Source organism: Calonectris borealis, chromosome Z (genome assembly GCF_964195595.1).
Source record: "Calonectris borealis chromosome Z, bCalBor7.hap1.2, whole genome shotgun sequence".
NCBI lineage: Eukaryota > Metazoa > Chordata > Aves > Procellariiformes > Procellariidae > Calonectris > Calonectris borealis.
The window spans coordinates 84,684,091-84,702,852 of record NC_134352.1 but is presented as its reverse complement, the minus strand read 5'-3'; the positions used below and the strand labels follow the sequence as shown (position 1 = coordinate 84,702,852).

General features: G+C 50.8%; 1 protein-coding gene across 1 annotated transcript in view; it reads right to left on the bottom strand.

Annotated features, from left to right (window-relative positions):
- The window catches only part of LOC142075253 (mitogen-activated protein kinase 4-like), a 43,719-nt gene that overhangs the window by 11,477 nt on the left and 13,480 nt on the right, over window positions 1–18,762 (bottom strand). Inside the window, exon 2 of the mRNA XM_075136355.1 lies at window positions 9,255–10,680. Coding sequence (XP_074992456.1) covers window positions 9,255–9,800 — 546 coding nt within the window. The 5' untranslated portion in view covers window positions 9,801–10,680. The remainder of the gene's footprint in view (window positions 1–9,254; window positions 10,681–18,762) is intronic.

Below are 18,762 nucleotides of genomic sequence, written 5' to 3'. Positions count from 1 at the left end.
GTCCCACCATCGGATCCTGCAGAGAAACCTGCCCACCACGCTCGTGCTGCATCTATGGCAGGCTGCAGTGTATATCTTGCAGGAAGCAAAGAGGTGAGACATACATCACTGGAAACAGAGATGCTTCGGTGCTCCAGGAGGCAAAGCACTTGCTGCTTCCCAAAAACTTATTTGCTGTTTGTCACCCTGGTATTGAAGCATCTTCTGCAAAGGACAGATGGCTTTAATAGCACAGATTTGCAGATCATACCTGCAAAAGTTATTTCAGGTCACTATTAGAAGACTTAGATGTATTATATAAATCCCAATTTGACCATCTGAGACATTTTGGAAGCTAAGCACATTATTTAAGTACTTTGCTGGGTCCCAGCTATAACCCACTGGTGCGCGAAGGAAGCCTTTCCCAGCTCAGACCCGCAAGCACAGTGCTTGGATTTCCAAAAGTTACCAGTTTGCAACCTTTTGCCGATTCCATCTCTAGTTAAGCCTATATCTATAGTCCCTCCATAGCTACCTAAACCGCTGGTAACAGCAAGCTACGTGATGCTGAATTCCCACAGATCCAACTCCCAGCGCTGATGCTGAAGTTGAATTTTTGAAGGGCAGGAGCTCTCTGGGGAGCCCACGCAAGAGCAGCTGCCCGTGGGTCAGCCCTGGCTGGGCACAAACCCACAGCGAGCACCGGGGAATACACAAAACCGGAGCACACAGGGCTCCCAAGCGGGCAGCGACCAGAGGATGCGCTCAGCAGGATCCGGCCTCTCTCAGAAGCCAGGTGAGTTCACCCCGCCTGCATCCTCGGGATGCTGCTGCAGCGAACCCCGCTTCGGTGTGGGGCATGCGCTGGGAACTGCGGACGAGCCCGTGCAGCATCTCACAGGGGTGAGACGTGGGACCTTGTAATAAAGAGGAGAACAAGGGGATGGGCAGAAAAACAGATTTATGGAGGAAAATCACTACCACCTGGAAGGAAAGTCTCCTGGACCAGCAGATGTCTTAAAGCATCGCTGAGTGGGTAACACAGCCCCGCAGGGCTCCTAGCCAAGACTCTTGACAATAAGACGCCGTGGGATAAGTGGGAAAGCCCTTTTGGGGGTTAGCTAGCTGATGAAGAGCTAGGAAACCCTGCTTTTTCTGCACTGAATCCGAGTCCTGCCTAATAAATCGCCTCCCTCCCTTGCCACCCAGCCGCCGTTGGGGCCCCAGCATCGCCACCGGCAGCTGGATGGCATGGGGCAGGTCCTTGTCCTCCGTCCTACTTTGCTTACAGTGAGGATGGTCAGTTGGGATGCTTGACCTGGTTTTAAAAGAGATGCCCCCAGCATGGGACAAAGACCGAGCACCGTCGTCTCTTTGGACCGCAGCCCTCCCGATCCTGAACTCACCCGGGAGATTTAACACAAGTGCCAAGCGCTCAGCAGCTCCCGCTGAAATCAAGGGGATGCGTTCAATCCTGCAAATAACTCTGGCGCGGTAAGGGATGTCCCAGCACCCCCGGCTTTGCCCGCCGGCCAAGCTCCGGATGCGCGGGTACCACGCCAGGGTTGGACATGAATGGCGATTTCATCAGGATAATGTTGGAACATTCATAAGTGGCATCTTCTATATTAAATATAATGCATTAACAGAACGAGGTAGATTGGACCACAGTAGAAAAGACAACATTAAATGAAATTATAAAGTTGAATTGCATTTAAATGCCATGAAGCATTTGGAGAGTATCAAAATGCAATGACAACACGAACACAGTTCATGTAAAAACTCTGTTAAAAACTCCATCCTAACTGATAGAGTTTCATAAACTGTTTTCAGTTGCAATATACCTGCGGATGCCGTTATGCTATATAATGTCTCCTAGGATGTTATAGGATACATCTCTCAGCCTAAACGCGAGAGCAGCGCACCATCACAAACACTACAAGGTTTATAATGCTTCTCTTCCCCCAGTGCTGGTTTTTGTTCCAATTTCCAAATGTGCAAGTCGTCAAGCTTTTAATCATAAAGAGTTTGCTTTAAAAAAAAACATTTTGATTTTGGTCTTCTTAAGATAAGTCGTAATGGAGACTGATTAGCTGAAAAGTTTCATTTAATGCTGTTATATTTTTGCTACTGCTGCTGAATCAGAACCGGCACAAAAGCCCCAGGCGTATCCGATCAGACCACCACTTTTCAGCTACTGCAATTATTCCCAACAATGGAGACGTTGGTATTTATTGGAAAAATCCTAAGAAAATAAACTTTGGGGATAGTATTCCAGGGCAATTCCTTCCCACGGCATTCCGCTGCTGGGCTCTGGGTTATCCCTTCTCTTTCTCAGGGGGAAAATACTGGGAAGGGTTGACGGGAGGCGTGAAAATCAAGACTTTTCCGACCTGGCCCAAGGTCCTCCGACAGGAGCGGCTGGGGGTGCTGCCTGGCTGGGCAGCACGGCACCCCAGTCTTGAGCAGCGTATACAGCACCTACGTCTGCTCTGCCTCCACGGCGGCTAAAAACATGGGCTAGATCTTTATTTTTATAAAATAGGTAAGATAAGTTCCTGTCGTACCACCTGGAGGAAGTAACAACAGTCCTGTGGACTATCAAGTCCTACGGATAGATATCACCACAGCTTTGGGAGCCGGGATCACGCAGTCGCCGGCACAGCCACAGGATGCTTGGGTAAGGATCCACCCAAACCTGGGTTAGGTACGGCCTCAGCTCCTACCCGTGGTGCTAAGACTTAACGCGGCAGCAGCTGTGCCAGGATGAAGAGCCCGAGCACTTCCAGCCATCACCTATGCAAGGCATGGGCTTTAGCACAAGAATTTCACCATTTAGGTAGAGTCAACCAGACAGAAAGACCATGAGCAGAAGCATATTAATTAGTTCTAATTAAGACAGAACATACATCTTCATGACAATATACCGTGAATTCAGCACAGCCCTTTCTGAACCACTGGAATCTCTTTAAAAACCAATATAACGGAGTTAATTTAAAAACAGAAATAGTTTCAAATCCAAGGCTTGCTCTCAAACCCTCCCATGCTATTTTTTTTGCAGTTTTCAAGTATCATTCTCCTACTTCTCCTCTGCTCCTGCGGCATGTGCAAGAACAGCTCAGGTAATCTATAAAGGTGATGAATTCACTACAGGTAGGATAAGCATCAAGTCGTATCAAACAGCACAGCAAGGAAACTGAAAAGCAAAGAAAAATGAATACTTTTTCTAATCTTTACATTTTGTGCGTTGCTTGTAACACCAGGAGAAACAACTTTGGGCGGGTGCGAGTGCTGCTGCATCCCGGTGTCACACTGGTCACGGCACGCTGGACCGCCTGCATCCCGACTGCGCCGAGGGAAGCTGGCACGGCATGGCAGCACGTAGGGAGCACAGCAAGACCCGTCGGTGCTGCGAAACAACCATCGCCCAAGCCCGGAGCTCCTCCTTGGAGCTGGAGGGACCAAGGGCAGGTATCCTCGAGGCAGACAAAGAAATTCAGGATCCCACCTACTGCAAATCAAGCAGCCCCTAATGCCACAGCCCAAAGCCTCTCCTGAACCTCTTTCACATCAAAATCCATCTTTCTGCACTCAAAAAGTCACAGAGGTGCAGACCAGGTGCCCGTGAACTGGAACTCCAGCAGGATCCAGCCACAGCCTGTGTATCCGTGCCTCCATCCACAACCACGAAGGGGATTCCTGCTGCTGCACCCGCAGGAGCCGGGTCGGCTCTTGGTGCAGGCGGCTGCAGTGCCAAAGCGGGGACTCAAAATAGCAACAACCCCAAGCTTTCGGAATAATCCTGATGCAGCAGCAAGCTGGTGCCTCTTCACAGCATGTTTTTTAAGCTGATTTTTTAAAAGGCAGGTAGTTCTAGGAGAGGCTGGGAAAGACACCGGGTTTGCAGGAACGTTGCTCCATAATAAAATAATAAAACTGCCGTTATGCATGGCGCCAGCAACGTGACGTGTGTTCTCATTGTTTTGGAATGACAGAGCACATTTATTTCAGGACCGCAGACCACTACGTGCTTCATCAGAGAACAGAGAAGGAGAATAACCAAGTCGGGATCGCAGCAGGAAGGCTCGGCGCTGGCTGCACGGGGCCATGAGTTGAACGCTCGAGGGTTGAACGCAGAGGGTGGTCCCCTCCAGGGCGAGTATGGAGCAACGTCCCACGTCCTCATCTCCTTTGAAGACCTCCTCATGATGACCCACCTGGGAATTTTATTCTTTTACTGGATGAACTGGAAGCTATTATGTTTGCACTGATCAGCAAGTACAAAATGAGGGGAGGAATTCAAAGGTATGAAGACATTCTGGAAACTATTTACCACAAGATCTCCCCCTAAAAGGGCTGCTGCACCCTCCTTAGCATGGAATTTTTGCCAATTAATTCTGTAATTAATGTTACCAATAGGCAAAGGAGAGAGAGTCCCCTGGCACCCCCATGCAGATGCCCCCAAGCACTTTGGGGCACCAGGCAGAGCTCCCAGATGAAGTAGTTTATCTTGTACAACATGGGCAGGCTAAGGAGCATCCCACTTTGCTGTCTCGTCACCCAAGTAAAGAGATTCAGCAAGTCTCTGTATGCCCATAGAGAAGACATTTCTGTTGTCTTCTCCAGACAGGACCACCCAACCCAATGGCTCCTCTCTGACCAGCGCCGGGTGACACACCACATGGGATGCAGAGCCAGGGCTGAGTCTGCCCTCCAAAACATTTATTATTTTTAGACTAGACATTCATTGGTATTTATCCCAATTTTTAATGCTTGACTTTGCTATCTCCCTGCTCTCCCATCCCTCCTGCCCACCACGAACTAAGGGTGCTCAAGGGAGGACAGCATCTCCCTTTTACACCCCCTTCCCCCCCAAACTTGGGGCAGATCACATCTGAACTCTCTTTTGGAGCCAAAGATATTTATTAGGGCATAAGAGTGGGGATGGATGGATAGATGGGCAGCTACACACACCCAGGCAGCCTCTGAAGAAATGCAGGCAGGGGCTGGACCATGGGGGGAAGGCAGCGAGGTGTGGGGCAGGCAGGACCACAAGGCTGCAGATGGGGGGGGCACTGCAGAGCACTCCGATGGTGAAGGCGAGATGCTTGCATTCAATAAGGAGGTGGTTTATGAAAAGGGAAATGCTCGGCTTTGACTGTTTTGCACAAGGATAAGGACCTCATGAAGGCCAGAGCTGCCCTTTATCTCCAACACTCCTCTGCTCACCGTTCCGGCGCCGAGTCGCACAGCAAAGCGTTCAAACCACAAACGCGGCGACCGGGGAAAAAGGGATTAATGTGGAGATGTTCTGGAGGAATAAACAGTAGGATTAGTGACCCCCAGGGATAAAGAGAGTAGTTAGGAGGAAGAGAAAGGAGCCTGCGCGGCTGGATGGTGAGAACATCAGGGAAGGGACAGGGTGACAGAGAGAGGAGGACACACAGGATCATCTCCCAAGGGTCTTCTCCTGCTAGACCTGATATTCTGTGCCCTAAAGAGATGTTTGCAAGTACGTGAGCACCCAGAGAGCTTAGAATCGTGTTTATCTGAGACAGGGCTAAAATTTAAGCCGTCAGATCTAAGCAGCCTGTGAAGGTGCAGACCCAGATCTGGATGTGACCTTGGCAGCTTGAAATTCATCTCATTTGCTACTGGGAAGTTTCAAACGAACAGATGTCCCCACGCTGCTCTTATCACATGGAGAAGGGGATTTGAGCAGCAAACACCGGCCAAATGGTGGGAGAAACGCAGGCAAAGCTGCTCTGCTTTGAAGCTGGTGAAGGCCAGCACCCCGCTGTGGTCCAGGGCATCTCCCAGAGTAGGAGAGCTCTCCCTTTCCCATCAAATTATTCTAATTAAATGGTTGCCTGCTGCAAGTCATGTAAACAAGACAACACATTGCCAAGTAAGAACTATTATTTAGGTGGTATATGTATTTCTAAACTGTGTTTAAAACTCTGCTCACAATCCACCGCAGTTATTATTTGCCATTACCACTCAGCAAGATGTTTGGGATTTGAGAAACATCGGGTCAGAAGAGCTGTGACCTTTTAGATGGATGACAACACACAACCTACAATTTTTCCTGTTAGCAGACCCCAGCCATGAGTCTAAGCATCTTCGAGATACAAAATGTCATAAAGGAAAAACATCCAAGCACTTAAGACAACCCTTCCTCACTGCAAAGGCTTGCAAGCAAAGCATTATTCTAGAGCTGTAGCTCTGCTCTGCCTTCAGAGGTTTGGATCTACTGGGTCTTTTCAGCAATTAATTACCCAGGGAGCAGGATTTCATCTGCTTTTGGGTAGCTCTGCATTAGCACCTGCCGGCAGCACCAAAATTCAGGGCATAAGGATCCCTTCAGTGCTGGTCGGCAGCGGGGTGGAGGCTCAGCAGCTTCAGACACGGTGATGCTCCGGTCCTCTCCCTCTTGCTGATGCTTTCTGTGAAAGCACAGACCAAGGAGCTTACAAATCTGCATAAGCCCTTGAGGAAAGTGGAGGTTGAAAGAGAAAAACGGAAAGGAATTTTTCTGAGTCACCTGAGAAGAGCCGGAAATCAAAGGTGGGACTGACCCAAGCCCCATCCAAGCCCTCCTGTCGTACCTCTGCCTTTGCAGTGCCCGTCACCCGGCTTCGGCAAACACAGTCCTCCCCATCGCCAGGATTTACAAATAACTGACATTATTTGTAATTATTTGTAACTGACCACAGCGCTGCTATTTTCGGCTCTGCTCTGGAGCGGTATCCAGGTCTCTGCACAGTGGGGATCTGCCGTTTTTTTGCACTGATGCTCCAGCCTCCCATCCCTGGGAGGAATCGGAGGATGCTCATGCAACGGCATCTTGCAAAGTTACGACCTACCATGAAGCCGCAGCCCTGGCCACCCTTCTGACAGCTCTTTCCCACTGCACTGGCTGTTATTAAGATGATGGAGAATTGCTTAGAAATAACAATAATTTTGCAGCAGACACGGACAGACGACTCTTACCCTGATCCTGCAGTCTCTGACAAGATGATGCTCCTTAAATCAGTGACTTTCTGCGTTCACGTGGCGCTGCCTTGTTTGCAGGGTTTTTCTCTGGGAGTTACCCTCCCTTGGGAAAAGCATCCGAATGCACCTGGCTTCTTTAAAAAACCAAAAACCTACTCACTTAAAAGCCAGGAGCCTCTTCCTGAGCTGTGTAATAAATAACTGGTGAGGAAGGGAGCACGGGAGGAGGAGGCAGCAGTGACAAGGACTCCGTGCTCACTCCCCGATGTCCCTTGCAACCTTCTTCCTTTTCCCCAGGCTTTCTTTCTCCCCAAACCCCAGACTCGAAACCAGAATAGATCAGGGCTCAGCTTCAGGATCACGAGATCATCTTTTCGCCATCCTTTCCCCTCTCCCCTTCCCTGCCTCCCCGCACAAAGCCACGGTGCCCAAATCAGAGCCACGCTGGGCAGAAACCCATTGGTAAATGCAAAGCGCATTTAAACCTCACCCAGGCGCAACGGCGGGTCCGTGGGGGACACTGACCTCATCCACACAAACATCCAGCTCAAGAAAATAGATTTTATCTTATCTTACAAAACCAAATAGTAACTTTAACCAGAATCCAGCTGCAGACTGCATCACGTCTACTGGCACAGACCACGCGATACTTTGCTTTCTCCCAGGACCACATGGATCCGCGAGTTGATGAAACCTCCACTGCGCTCCTTCACTGCTCAAAAACTCCAGCCTGGCCGGCAACCTGCATTAAACATCTGCAACTCCCTTCAAAATCCATTAGCATCAGGACTGCGTGTTATGGAGACTTCTCACCCGTTTTCCTTGCCTCCCTCCCTCCCACACTGCCCGCTGTCAGCGCAGCCACTGCTCCCACCTTGAGCTGCTCCCAGCTCCAACCTCCCTTTCGCGAGGGCACAGGAAAGCCCGGGGACAGCCCGGCCACAGTGGTCGTGGGATGCCAGGTCCCTCTGCAGCTCCCTGTCCCAAGAGAGAGCATCCAGGGCTACCCCACTGGGAGGGTTTTGCTGCTAGAGACTGCCATGCTGAATGAAATTTGTTGGAGGAAAAATGCAGTTCCTTTAATAGCTGCATTTTTGCTTGAATATAGCACTTGTTTCAGTACCTTAAATTACTTTGCAGGGATTGGCAGCTGCCTGGGAATACGACCCTTCGTGAAGGAGCCCACAGCCCGTGGCTCACTGATTGCTTGTTAGAAAGTGCCACTTTGGGGGAGTTTCAGCCTCCTTGGGCAGACAGAGAAAAGCTGGCGACAGCAGCTGGAGAGGAAAACTGAGTCAGTCCCAAAGACCCTCCCCAAGGAAGGGACGGGTCTCCCCTACTCAAGGGCAGGTATTTGTTTTCCTGCACTTTGCTTCATTCCTCCTTTCTTTTCTTCCCCATGCCAGCCAGACTGCCACAAGAAGATGTGCATGGACCAACGGATGAGATCGCAGGGGATGCCCAGGCTGGGGGGCCCGGAGGGCTCCGGGCATCCCCTGCCCCAAGCAGGGCAGCGGTGGGGTACACCAGGCTGCCTCGGGCTGCACCCGGCCACTCACAATTATTATTGCATTATAATACAGTATGTACGTACCAAAGAGCAAAAAATTTTATATGCTATTTGGATCTTGACCTCGGACGAAAGAATACGACTGTATCTCAAAGACCCGTTCCTCTTTCCCTACAATTAAATAAGTGTAATTCTGACAGCTGGGTTTTTAAGAAGCAGGTTGGCACAGAAGTGAGGACAAAGACTAGCAGAGTGGCTGTGGACGAGCCGGGTTCCCTTTCCACGTGCTTCCACGGTGGGGATGAACGGCAGCTCGTGTTTTATAAAAGCAGCAAAGCAAGAAACACAGAGCTTAGTCATTTAAGTAAAGCGAGGAAACACATGCCTCCCCACAGTCCATTGCTGGGATGGAATAAAATACGTAAGTATATATTTGATATATATGATATAAAGCAATGAAAGACACCTGAATGGCACTTGAACCCTTCCTGTGCCCTGCTTGCTGCTTTGCAGCGCTGGAGAGCCCTGGGGCGCGCTTGGCAGAGCTCAACCCACAGGCTATGCCCGGGAAACACGTCCTGGCTTGGGGCAGGGAGGGCAACCACCACCAGCGACCACCCCAGCAGGGCTTACAGCTGCCCAAACAGGCTCAAGCACCAGTCTCTCCTGAGAAGATCCACCATGGTCCAACCACTTCACCCTACACGTGTTCAACGCCTCCCCGTGCCAGCCGAGAGAGCACCGACCTCGGCAATTTGGCGTTGCCTACCTTGTGTGAGTAATGCTGATCCACGATTCTGGCCAGCCCAAAGTCGCCAATCTTCAGCACCAGGTCCTCCGTGCTGATGAAAATATTGGCCGGCTTGAGGTCGCGGTGGAGGACGTTGGCCGAGTGGATGTACTTCAGCCCCCGCAGCAGCTGGTACATGAAGAGCTTGGCGTGCTCCTCGGCGAGCTTCCCCTGCTCCAGCAGCCGCGCCAGGTCCGTCTCCATGTACTCCTGGACGATGTACACCATGTTAAACTTGAAAAAATCCCCGCGCAGGTTGGCCCCCTTTGGCCCCAACACCTCGTACACCTTCACGATGTTATCGTGGTCCAGGCGGCGGATGATTTTGATCTCCCGGAAAGCGTGCTTCATGCTCCGCGCATCGCCGATGGTGATCTTCTTCACCGCCACTTTGCGGCAGCTCTTGCTGTCGAGGGCTGACAGCACCAGCCCGTTGGCCCCAAAGCCCAAGGGGCGAAAATTAATGAAGCGACAGCCCAGGTCGTACCCGTACATGCTGGCGATACAGTCGCACTTCTCTGCCATCGTGGGCTCCGTCCTCTTTCGGCTTTTTCCTCTTTGTCACTTGAAAAGCTGGGAGAGTCGAAGGGCTTCTAGATTGCAAATGTGATTTGAAACCAAGCGCCTCATTATTACTTACAGCTGCTTGGGGGGGTCTCGCCCTGAGCCCATCACGTCAAGATGACAGGCAGATGCAGTGAAAATAGATGCGAGCACGCACACACAAATAAAATGTTTTAAACTGGGTGAGAAATCAAGGGGTAGAAGAGACTTTCCAAGCAGTGTGGATAAACGCAGCCCAGAGATCTCTAGCAAAACAGAAAGGTTATTTTTCTTGAGACTAAAAGATCAGTGCTGCTACATTTTTCAGCCACCTTCTTGTTCTCCTTTTCCGATGTCCCCGAGATGATGCCGAAGCGTGGAGCTGGCGGTGCAGCCGGACGCCCGGCCCCACGTCCCCGGCGTCTCAGTGCCAGGGCAGCCGGCCGGCCCCGCCGTGGGGCAGAGCCCGGAGCAACCCCATGGCCCCTCCGCTGCCCCAAAACCTCCCTGCCCACAAGTTTTGACAGCGTTTTCCCCACCAGTGAAGCGCATCCAGGTGCTGGCCGGGCTCCCCAACCGTCAGCAAACTTTCGCCCTTCTCGTCGCTCCCTTTTCAGTACGGGCCGACCCCATTTTCCCCATCAGCAGATAGAAATCTTGACAGCAGCAAATATTTTGCGGACCAAAACTCGCTTTATCGGCTACATTCAGTGCAGCAAGTTTCCACGTTTGCAGTTCCAACACCTTCCCCTTGTACGTCTTTCGCTGGCGAAGCCAAGTGCCATCTGACCTTTACAGCTTGCCGGAGGAGTTCCCTGCGCTGCGCTGGTCGGTTATCCCGCAGCAGGTCTCAGTCCCGCTCCTGGAAGAAAAGAGGAGATGGATTCATTTGATACCAGCGCTGCCTATGCCCTGCCTATGTAATGGCTTGCTGAATGTCAACCATGAGCAAAAGTGTGACCTTTTAGTTATCCCCTCCAAAGGCACGCATCATTACCAGCATTTTTCAGATGGTTAATTTTTCCTTTTCAATTTGTAATACACAGAAAACTCTTCCTTTCCCCTTTGTTATTTTTTAATTTTAATCTGTCTGAAAACGTTACAGAGCAATTTGCAGAAGGCAAAGGTTGAACAGGGCACGATGTCTCCGACTGCCCATTTAAATGGCATCACAAGGAAAGTAAGGTAGCAGCCCGCAAGGGTATGAACCCTCCCTGCTGAGCAGCTGAGAGCAGATAGGGCCACAGAGTTTTTCAGCTTATAATGACCAAAATTGCTTGGGCAAACGAGGTGATGCCACCTTGGCCAGTTTTGCAAAGAGCCTTAAAAACCGGCTGCGAGGGTGGGTCTGCCCCTGAATTCAGGGTCCCACAGCAAACCTCGGCAGCAGCCTGGGATGCCGCTGGCTCCGTCCCTGGGGTCGCGGGGAGCCGCCAACCCCCTCCCTCATGCAGCAAACCACACCATTTTAGTGCATTTGTAAACAGAGATGCTCCAGCATTGCTCAGCCTGGGGTGCACAAGACGCAGCTCGTTTCTCCTCCAGTGTGCCGGGGGAAGGAGGAGAACATCCTCATTGAGATGGACGAGCCGTGTCGTTAGCTGCGGGGATTTGCCATCCATCAGCAGCGCCTGCAACTGCAGCTCAGACGCCCGGCTCCGCCGAGAGCCGCTCGGCAGAGACAGCCGTCCCGCTGCTTCTCCGGCAGCTTTGCCGGTGATGAACGCAGGGGTGGGAAGACCCGGTGGGAAAATAGGAGCTGACTTCATCTCTCATCGTGTCCTTCGTAAGGATGTGCTCCACGCCCAGATGCTGCGAAAACACTTCCCCCGTCTGTCCAAGTTTGGCAGCTACTCCCTTCAGAGGCATAAGCCAGCTTGCAGCCGCCCAGCTTTGCTCTTCTCTTCCAGGAGATCATGGTTTCACAGACCCAAGAACTCCTCCACGCAAAGACATGCTACAAGATAGATATAGGGTCCTATGGTCCTCTTTGAAAGCACAGCTGAATAGATAAATATATATATATATAAAAATAAGAATGATGAAACTTAAGTTGTGGTTTTTTCACCCCCTATTAATATGGAAAGACTTTATGACAACCTTGGCATTAAGAAGCTAGAACAAATGAACGTGGACCCAACACAAGCAAGGTGAGCAACAGCAGCGAGTTGCAGCATCTCAGGAGCATAACTCCATATTTCAAAGCCTCTCTGTGCTAACACATGCTCCCCTGAGTGATGGAGGAATCTCTTAGCAAGATTCACTGGCTTTTAAAGAAAAGAAAAGCAGCAGAGGAACCTGCTGGCACCACGGCAGACCCCTCACCCAACTGCTGCCAATGGCATAACGGGCAAATACCAACGTCTGCTGGGGACAAGGACGCAGATTTAGCCAGAAGCATGGAGGATCCCAGTATCTTGAGGGTTTTCCTGACAAAATGTCATCTTCCAGTGGTAGGTCACCACGCAGGGGTGGCCATGGGCAAGGGACCACCTCTTGCAGATGCTCCAATTAGGAAAAGATGGTTCAAAGCTCTCAAAGCACTTCAAGTTTTCTAGATAAAACACTGTGATTTTTCACCCGCAATTAATTCTTTAGAAACAGAACTGAAAAAAAGGCATAGAGTGTTCAGAAATGACTGGGGTTTTTTTTTCCAGATGATCAGCTCATCAAAGCTTTCAACCTACCATGCAGGTCGACCTGCTGACATGTATGAATTTCAGAGGAGTAAGGACACCCTCTCCTGCCCAGCCCCTGCCCCGCTCCCAAACACCCCCCTGATACCTCATTTTGCTGCACCCCCTCTTTGCCATGAGGCCCACGTGCAGACCAACGCCCCATGCCACCCGCCGAGGGGACCACCAGGTCCTTCTGAAGCCAGGGAGACCTGCAGGGACCAGCCAGATGCATGACACGGGCTGTGACCTTGCATGGGGATATCCCAGATCAGACACTGGTCCCAGTGCCACAAAGGGAAGGAAAAAAATAAAATTACCATGGATCCGTTCCCGTTGTGTTCTCCATGCCAGACTAATGCCTCTGTTATAGCCCTTAATCTCCAGAGCTGCTCCATTAACCCGGCAGTGGGTTCACAGCCTGGTCCTTCACTCTGCACTCCCCACGCATCGGGCATCGCCAGCGGTACCCTCCTGCTCTCCGGCAGAAGTTACCCAGAGTAACGATAGGGAAAACATCAAATGCTGAGCTTTGTTTCAGTTTGCAACCATCAAGCATTAAAGGTGGAAGAGAATCGTAATGCTTCAGGCCAGCACAGAGCAACTATTTGAAGAGGGATCCAGTTAACAGTTAAAATAAAGACATATGGACCATATGATGGTGGAGAGGGATGTAGGCAGGGCAGGGATACCCTCCGAAGAGCATCTGCCAGCAGTTACCATGCAATTTGGCAAACACTGCTTGCTCCTGTAGTTGGAAGCAAAAATAATTACAGCTTCTCTTCAATTCAGCAATTATCTAATGCTGGCTTTTGCACACAAGGATTGAACAGAGAAAGCCGCTCTTCCTATTAGAAAGCAGGGCAAGCCAGAGAGGTGCCTTGGTCCCTAGTCACAGGAGGGAAAAAAACAGATGAGAAACAAGGAATGAAGGGGAAAAGGAAGGTAAATAAATCCCGAGGCTCTGCAAGGACAGCAGGAAAGAGCACCCTGTGCGGGAAGGTTACCCCTGCGTTGCAACCCAGCTGCGTGGCTGTGGAAAGGGAGCACACGTTGCTTAAACCCCAAGAAAGCAGTGGGGGGTCTGGGGACCAGGGGAAGGTTTAAGGACAGGCTGGGACCTGATGAGCAACCAGGGGGCTGCAAGAGGTACATCTGGCTGCAGCAAAACTGGAGCTCTTCCACTTGCGGTGACTAACCTGAGTTTCCCAAGCCTGTGCTGAAGACCTCGGTCCCTGCACGGGTCTCCTGGATGTCTGAGACCCAAGAAAACCCAAGAAAAATAGCAAAAATTTCCTACTGGCAAAGGGAAGTCTGTGAAATAGCGTTTGGGTCAATATGCTTCAACAAGGTGCCACGCTGGGTTTGAGATCCACCTCTGTAGCTCACCTCTTAGCCCCACCACCCAGAAAGCATTTCTCAGCTTTTTGGCACTCTGAGCCAAACGCCACAGGGTTTGCTGAGACCAGGTAGGGCTGGATGGGACACAGTGCTAGCTCCCACGCTGAGCTTCTTGGCTTACTCTAGATGCAATGGAAGGAAAACAAGTTTTGCCTCGTCGGCTTAATTATTAGTAATTAGTACAGTTCTAGAAGCACTGAAAGGGAAAATGCGATGCATAAGACTGAAAGGGAAGACTGAAGAGCCCTATTTCATCTCACGAGCAAAGCGATGGCCTTCGCGGTGCTCCTGGCTACATCTCAGTCCCCAGCTGAGCGATGACCCTGCAGCATCTTCTGCAATTAGAGGGGCCGAGGCAGAATCACCCCTAAAAGGATGGCAAGCCGTGCTCCTGTCATCGCTCTCGTGGTTGGGTCCCTCTCACTGAACCACCCAGGGAAAAGCTGCTGGTGAATACAGGGAGATGCACCGCGGTCGAGGGACCAGCAGGCAACACGCTCCCGTGGGACCGACCACAATCTCCGTTTGTCCTTCTTATCTCTGCCTTCTCCAACCGAGACAACAGAAAACCCAAAGGATCAGGCTGACCAGCCTTCCCTGAAAGGCTACAGGAGTTATTTTTCCAGTGCTTTCCATTATCCAAATCAGACATCACTTCTGACCGGTTATTTCATTAGACGCACTAAAGAAATGAAGTAAAGCATGCACGCAGTCTGGGTGCTGCTCCCGAGTTATCCGAGCAGCTGATGCCTGGAAACTGCAGCAGGGTAACAACCATCTGACTATTTAAATGTGCATTTCCAACAAAGGGCTGGATCCTGGGGCAGTACTGCAGCTAACCAAGGGGGAGTTTCCAGATGCCAGCCTCATCATCAGCAATCCCGGTTTTTCCTCTCTTCTTGGTTCTCCAAGTCTGTTGCAATGAAAAACTATTATTTCAATGGCCTAATGAAAATAGCTGCCGAGACCAACAGCAGTCATAAAACCAGCAGCGATGCTATTTGGCTGCAGATGACGGAAAACATGGTCTATTTTCATGAAACTATGAACCAGAGTCCTAGGGGATTTTCAGCTGATGAGGCCAGGATCTGGCACCCACTTGAAAAGCTGAATTCAGTGGGAGCTTCAGGGCAAACTGCAGCAGAATACAGCCAACAAACAAGTCCTCTGTAAGCACAAGAGAGGGTCAGGAGCAGAGAGTGATAAAACTTGCGGTTACACCAAGACGATGTGCAGGGAGAATACATCTGACTTGTTTATACCCATGGAGTCACCCCAATCTTTTGCTCGTGTGCTCGACAGGGTTTTGCTGGGGTGCTGGAAGATGGTAAAACACAAAGGGACAATAGTTTTAACTTAAGATTTGAGTGCTAGCTTTATTCCTATCCCCTTTCCCACCTCCTATCTACCCTAGTTTTAAAGCTAGGAAAGCTTTGGGGTACCTTCAGAAAGCATATACAAAAAATTTTCTCTGTTGGAAAATTCTCCTGGTCTGCACACCATAAACCCTGTCGGTTTAATAAGTACGTTTAAGGTCAAAGTCATCATTCAAACCTGCAGCTCGGCCAGAGGGAAGGGTCAGGAGCTCCCGTGATGCTCTGCAGAGCCCATGCTCCCACCAGCCCGCCCTCCAGTCTCCTGGGCACGGAGAGGCGACCAAGGAAGGGATGCAGTTGCTTATACAGAGAATTATATGATCGAATTCCCAAGAAACATTGGGCATATAAGAACAATGCAGGAAAAGTAGAGACATGTTCTTTCTTTATGAACATGAAACATATTTTACAGTTTCAATTTACCTCTCACTCGCTTTTTCACTGAGGGTAGCATATCCGTTTCACTGTTTGCAGTGTATCACCCCTGCGATTTTATAATTGGGACCCCTTGCGCCATACAATGCAAGGATGAGGGAATTAAGAAATTTTCTTTTATTCTTTCATTCTTTCCCTCTCTCTCCCATACCACTCTGTGCAAGGAAAGCATTTGCCCTCGTGTTGCTGCTGCTTCTGCTTCCTTCACTCCTCCGAAGGCTCAGGGGGCTCTGGGTGCCCTTGCATGGGCTCGGGGGGGGCTCTGGGTGCCCTCACACGGGCTCTCCGTTTCCGTCTCCCAACAGGCTCCCAGCATTTCCCAGCACAAGACCCGACCGCGAGGTTGTGATGAGCTTTTCCTTTTCACCGAACTCGCTCCAAGCGGCGGCGATCTCTCTAGCTGGATGACTTCATTAAAGCTCAAGTGTTGTAACAAGATGTCTATTATTAACAGAGCACCACAGGTGCTAATTAAAGGAGGATAACAGCAATCTCTCACTTGAACACCTTGTAAAGGGCCAGATCCTGCAAACCATTCCGTCTCAACAGCCCTTTCAACTGGGCCCAAGATTAAACGCTATGCTGCAAAGCGGGAGGGGTCTAGCAGGGGCTGCGTTCATCGCACGGGCTTAGCTTATTGATTCCTGTATCAGGCAGATCTGGCAGGCGCATGATGAGATTAATTTTTTCATTCCCTCTCCTCGCTCCAGCATCCCTCCCCGCTTCAGCAAAAGCCTTTCAAACATCCTTTATCTCTGCCTCACCGCCCCCTGCGCCGCAGCAGCAGCACCCCCACCGCGCACGGTGGAGCGCATCTCCGACCCGGAGGAGCCGAGCAGCAGAGACCCCGTGGCAGAAGGCGCGGCGGACCGAGACCAGGGAATTCGGTGCCCACCGCTCCCGTGAGGAACTCGCATGTCTTTAGGAAATCTCTCCAAGCTTTAGTCACAGTAACGGAGTTACTGAAGCAAAGGGAAATACGGGCAAGTCTCCTGTAGCTCTTAGCTCCCAGGCCAGCGACTGCTTCAAGGCTGAAACTTAATTAGTCCTTCCCATCAATAAACATAGGCTCCTGGTGCTCAGTTCTGCAGGAACATCCCGCAGAGAGCCCCGGGGAGAGTCACTCTTCAGGGCTGAACGCAGGTAAAGGCAACGCTTCTGCTCTTGTCTTGGCAAACAGCCTCTTCCCTTCCCTCCTGCAGCTCAAGCTATAAACTACAGGATCTGGTTCCCTGCTTTGCAACCTCCTGCACCTCCCAGGAGTACGAGGTTTCTATCACAGAGTTGGGGGGGCCCGTGCCCTGCCTGTCCTGAGACCCTCCACACGCCCCGATACCTACGGGCTGTGCTCTTCACCAGCCCCACAGCGGGCACCCCGGGAGAAGCAAGGACATCAGGAGACCAGATCTACCAGATGGGATCCCAGGGAAACAGGAAAATGGGGGGCAAGAACCCACCCCAACAAAATCAGTCTGATCTCAGGGGACGAGCTGTTCCTCAAACCTCATAATGAATACAGCTAGCGACAAGAACAGCTCAGCCTTCAAAGGATGCTGAAGAACAAGCAATGCTCTCATGCTGTGTGTCCTCAGCTACCTTGGTGCTGGGACCTCCACCAGTGACACCCCGTCCCGGTACCCCTGAAAGCATCACAAGCCTGTGCACAGACACTGGCAAGCACTTGGACCTGTCTAAAAGCAAGCTGCAAAGTCAGAGGACTTGCTGTTGTGAGCTCCCCTGAGTGACGCTCTTGCTAATTATCACTAGCAGAGCCCTCCCCCCGGGCAGAATCAGACCCTCTTACGCCAGAGCTGCTTATAGCAAAGAGTCAGATTACTACAGTCAAGTCGATGAGCACACTCCGGGTTTCTGCATATGGGTTTTATCCTCCCAGCTTCGCTGCAGTTGCCGATGCACAGCACATCAGGTACCCTGGGTGATCCAAAGCAACCTGTTTTTCATGAAGAGTTTTTTTCCTTTGGGATCTATCATGCCCTGACAACCCGGCTGTACCAAACAACAGCCATGCAACCTGCTCAGGAGTGGATCGTATACCTATTCCCCCCAAAATGGTATTTGTCAGATGCCTTTAATACCAGGATCCAAACAGAAACCCATTGAAAAGGAGATGAGCAGAGCTGCCACCAGCAAAAGGCCAGAAGGCACCCAGAAGGAAGGTGAATCTCCGTAAGCCTGTGGGAAAAGCCAGACGGAGAAGGCAAAACCAAATGGAAGCAGCATAAAAATGACCCCAGAATCCTGGTTTGAACAGTAGTAACACACACACACAATTTTTGCATGCATACCACTGTACTGTAAGCGAGCGGGGCAGCATCATTCAGCGCTACAAAGCCACCTCTACTGCCCAAACCTCTTGCAGGAAAATAGGAATTTTCCTCCTTAACGGCTAGGGCACTTGTGGCCGGGCCAAATTACACTCAGGAAAAAAAAAAAAAAAAAAAAAGAAAAATCAGACAACGCTCATTAGTTCACGGAAAGAACAGAAAACAATGAAGAACTTGCTGACACTCGCAGAGATTTGAAGCAGTGCAGGAAAGCCACCCGGCTGCCCCCCGCCAGACAGCCGGTTTTGGTAAATCAGCCGTGGCAGGGGGCTGCGAGTGGCTGAACACAGGCGAGACGTGGGGAAAGGTCTCGTTTCCCAGTGGGACCCAGCACATGAAACCGCTCTGGGCTCGGCTGTCTGCAGCCAGACAGCAACCAGACACTGCCTTGAACAAACACGGTTCAGTCCATGCGCCCCGCAGCCAATGCGCCCTCTCCCACCAGCCTAAATACATTTGTTTGACACGGTATTAAGCTGGAAAAGCCCAGCTCCGTCTCTATGAAGGCATCTGCCTGTGCCAAACTGTGCGTGACAGACAGACATATATCATAGCCGGCATATTTTGCTTGCACCTGTAGCCTCCATCCTGCTCCCTCTTCAGCCCTAGTCCTGCCAGCCGCGGTTTTCATGCCGCACGGGCTTTTAATGGCTGACAACACATTGATTTAAAACCAGCAGAATTATTTCCGTTACTTAAATAAAGTAATTCC